General features: G+C 26.7%; 1 protein-coding gene across 1 annotated transcript; it reads right to left on the reverse strand.

Annotated features, from left to right (window-relative positions):
- Positions 1–162: 162 nt before the first annotated feature.
- Positions 163–855, reverse strand: LOC112459447 (kelch-like protein 1; the record flags this gene model as incomplete). The annotated part of the gene is made up of 2 exons (XM_025023549.1): positions 689–855; positions 163–531 (listed from the first exon to the last, which is right to left on the reverse strand). Coding segments are annotated over exons 1-2 (469 nt in total), but the record flags the coding sequence as incomplete, so codon positions are not given.
- Between the last annotated feature and the right edge of the window lie 2,686 nt (positions 856–3,541).

Here is a 3,541-nt window from a genome sequence, read left to right on the forward strand (position 1 = left end):
CTGAAATAATAATAAAACAATAACGATTCTATTTATTCTGTATCTCAACTTAGGTATTTTAATTGCATTTGTATGAAATATTTGCTCAAACAATTATAGAAATACATATTTGTATATTTATGATCAATAGTATAGCTATAAAAAACTTATCGCTATGATCACATCTCCTTCTTAATATTTCATATAAATTGGTTCGCTCAACAAACAGTTGTCTTACATGAAAGATAGTTTCTTCCGAGGGAACATTAAGATCCTCAGACTCAAGTAACTTCGCAACTTCATTGGCAGATAGCAGTAAGAATTCTTGATTTTTTGTAACTTCCATGAAATGTTTGGTAGTGTATGCGTGTGCGTATTCAAGCAATTCCGAACAACCCTGCGTATCGGCGAACATCCGTATGCCCAGACAGTTGCTTGGGTGAAGTTGTTTGACGAGAAACTGACAGCACGCTTTAATAACTGGATTCAATTGTAACAAACATGCTGTTGCAAGTAGAGTCTCTACGCTATCTTCCTGCAATTCTATGCAACCTGCAAGTATACAAAAAAACATGTTATTAAGAATTGACAAGATATCCTAAAATTAACAAGAACGGCTTACAAAAAATATCTGTAAATGCCTTTATCGTAATGTTAATATTCGTGAAATGTTTTCTTACATGAAACATATCTTCTTAAGCAGAATTACCTGTATAACAATAAAGAACCAAAGCCCATAAAGCATCTCCATCAACATCCATTAATTCTATTTCATTTTGTGCCGACTCTCGTAGAGAGCTTGTGAACATGGCAGCAAAATATTCAGAGCCAGCACTGAGTACTATTCGATGAGCTGGGACACGCTTATTTCCTAAGAAAAAAGCACAGAACAGAGAAAAAAAATATGAGAAATGGGATGTCACAAGTTCATCGAGTGCGAAGAATATCTTCAATATGTTGTGTACAAAATATACTCTCTCTTCAATTTTTACTGGTTAAAAACTTTGAATAACAACTTTTAATAATAAAAAGAATTTCTCTTTGAATTTTGATATTATATATAAACGATTTAGAAATTTGCACATAGCAAAGTCACAATTTTGAAGTGAGAGAGTAGGAAATTAGCAAATTGAATCCACAACGTATTGCTACGCGCTCAAAGCTCCTCTATGAGGAATCTTTTGTATTTTATTAGATGCATAATTTTTAGTTTGACTTCCTCATAGAGGAAGTTTTTCGCGCGTAGCAATACGTTGTGGATTCAAATTGCTAATTTCCTACTCTCTCACTTCAAAATTGTGACTTTGCTATGTGCAAATTTCTAAATCGCACATCTCAAATTGATGAGGAAGCCAAGTGCAAATTTCTAATTTGCACAAATTTTTTTTCAAATTTTTTCATAAAATTTACAGGCTGCATTTTCTTCTTGCTTTTTTCCTGAAAGTCTGTCTGCCTCTATCCTTCCTTAACTTTCTTTAATTATACTTTTTCATTTATACTAATTTATTGATTTAAAAGATTGCATTCAGATTAGACTTTGCTAAATAATTTGCTAGTTTCAGAGAAAAGAAAAAAATATCAGAGACCAATCAAATCTTAAAGAATTATATATGAAATAGAAATAGAAAAGACTGAAGAATATAATAAAATTAAAAATAGACCGATATCTTAAAATTTGCGGAAGTTAGGGCTATTACAGACATTTTTCTAAAAATTACGGATCTTTGATCGCGTATAAAGCTGAGTCTACCAAATCTTAAAGAATTATATATGAAATAGGGGTAGAAAAGACTGAAGAATATAATAAAATTAGAAATAGATTAATATCTCCAAATTTGCGGAAGTTAGAACAACCACAAACATTTTTACCAAAATTCTAAATTTTATTAAAATAAAAAAGAACCGCTTTACCGATCATCGCCAAATTCAATCCCAACCTTCCTTACATAATACTCTATCGATTAAAAAAAATGCATCCCGATATCTAAAAAATTACGGAAGTTAGAGCATTAACGGACAATACATACAAACATTATCTAAAATTACGATTTTTTGACGTTTTCGAACATAAGCAACACATTTATGGCATGCCGTTTTACTTTTTAATAGCAAACATTTTTAGTATACAAATAAAAACTAATTCTCCAATTTACAATAAAGAGAAAAATGGTTTAGAAACATTATTATTATGTCTAGGCATAAAAATAATTAATTAAAATTATGTCTAGACATAATTTTAATTCGTCCAAGTAAAATTTGATGAAAATTGGATGGCACACCGTTTTACTTTTCAATAGCATAAATAATATTGTACTCGATATAAAAGTTTCGAAAAATAATTGTCTAAGAAAAATTGCGATTTTTATTAATGAATTAAAATTATGTCTAGACATAATAAAAATTGGACGAATTAAAATTATGTCTACACATAATAAAAATTCGGTATTATTTTTATGTCAAGACATAATTTTAATTTATCTAATTTTTATTATGTTTAGACATAATTTTAATTCGTCCAATTTTTATTATGTCTAAACATAATTTTAATTCATACAATTTTTATTTTGTTCGACAATTATTATTAAATTTTAACATATAATTTTAATTCATCCAATTTTTATTATGTCTAGACATAATAAAAATAAATTAAAATTATGTGTACACATAATTTTAATTCAGTCAATTTTTATTATGTCTAGACATAATAAAAATGAATTAAAATTATGTGTACACATAATAAAAATTTTTTTTATGTCCCGGCATAATTTTAATTCAGCCAATTTTTATTATGTCTAAACATAATAAAAATTGAATGAATTAAAATTATGCCGGGACATAAAAAAAATTTTTATTATGTCTAGACATAATTTTAATTCATTCAATTAAAATTATGTCATAACATAATAAAAATTGATAAGGCGAGCCGTTTTACTTTTTAATAACATAATAAATATTCCATTCAATACAAAAGATAGAATAATAATTGTCTTAAGAAAAATCGCGATTCTTATTAATGAATTAAAATTATGTCTAGACATAATAAAAATTGACGAATTAAAATTATGTCTAGACATAATAAAAATTGGATGAATTAAAATTATGTCCAGACATAATTTTAATTTGTCAAATTAAAATTTGATGAAAATTGTATGGCACACCGTTTTACTTTTCAATAGCATAAATAATATTCTATTCGATATAAAAGTTTTAATAAATAATTGTCTTAAGAAGAATTGCGACTCTTATTAATGAATTAAAATTATGTCTAGACATAATAAAAATTGGCTGAATTAAAATTACGTGTACACATAATTTTAATTCATGAATAAGTATTGCAATTTTTCTCAGACAATTATTTTTTGAAACGTTTATATCAAGTAAAATATTATTTATGCTACTGAAAAATAAAACGGCGTTTTACAGCGTTTTATAAAGAAATGCAGCATTATTCTTATGTGTAGACATAATTATAATGCATTTTTATTATGTCTTAACATAATATATAATCTTCCATAATATGGAACGCCGTTTTACTTTTTAATAGCATAAATAATATTCTACA

Source organism: Temnothorax curvispinosus, unplaced genomic scaffold, assembly GCF_003070985.1.
Source record: "Temnothorax curvispinosus isolate PA1 unplaced genomic scaffold, ASM307098v1 QBEX01000992.1, whole genome shotgun sequence".
Classification (NCBI taxonomy): Eukaryota; Metazoa; Arthropoda; class Insecta; order Hymenoptera; family Formicidae; genus Temnothorax; species Temnothorax curvispinosus.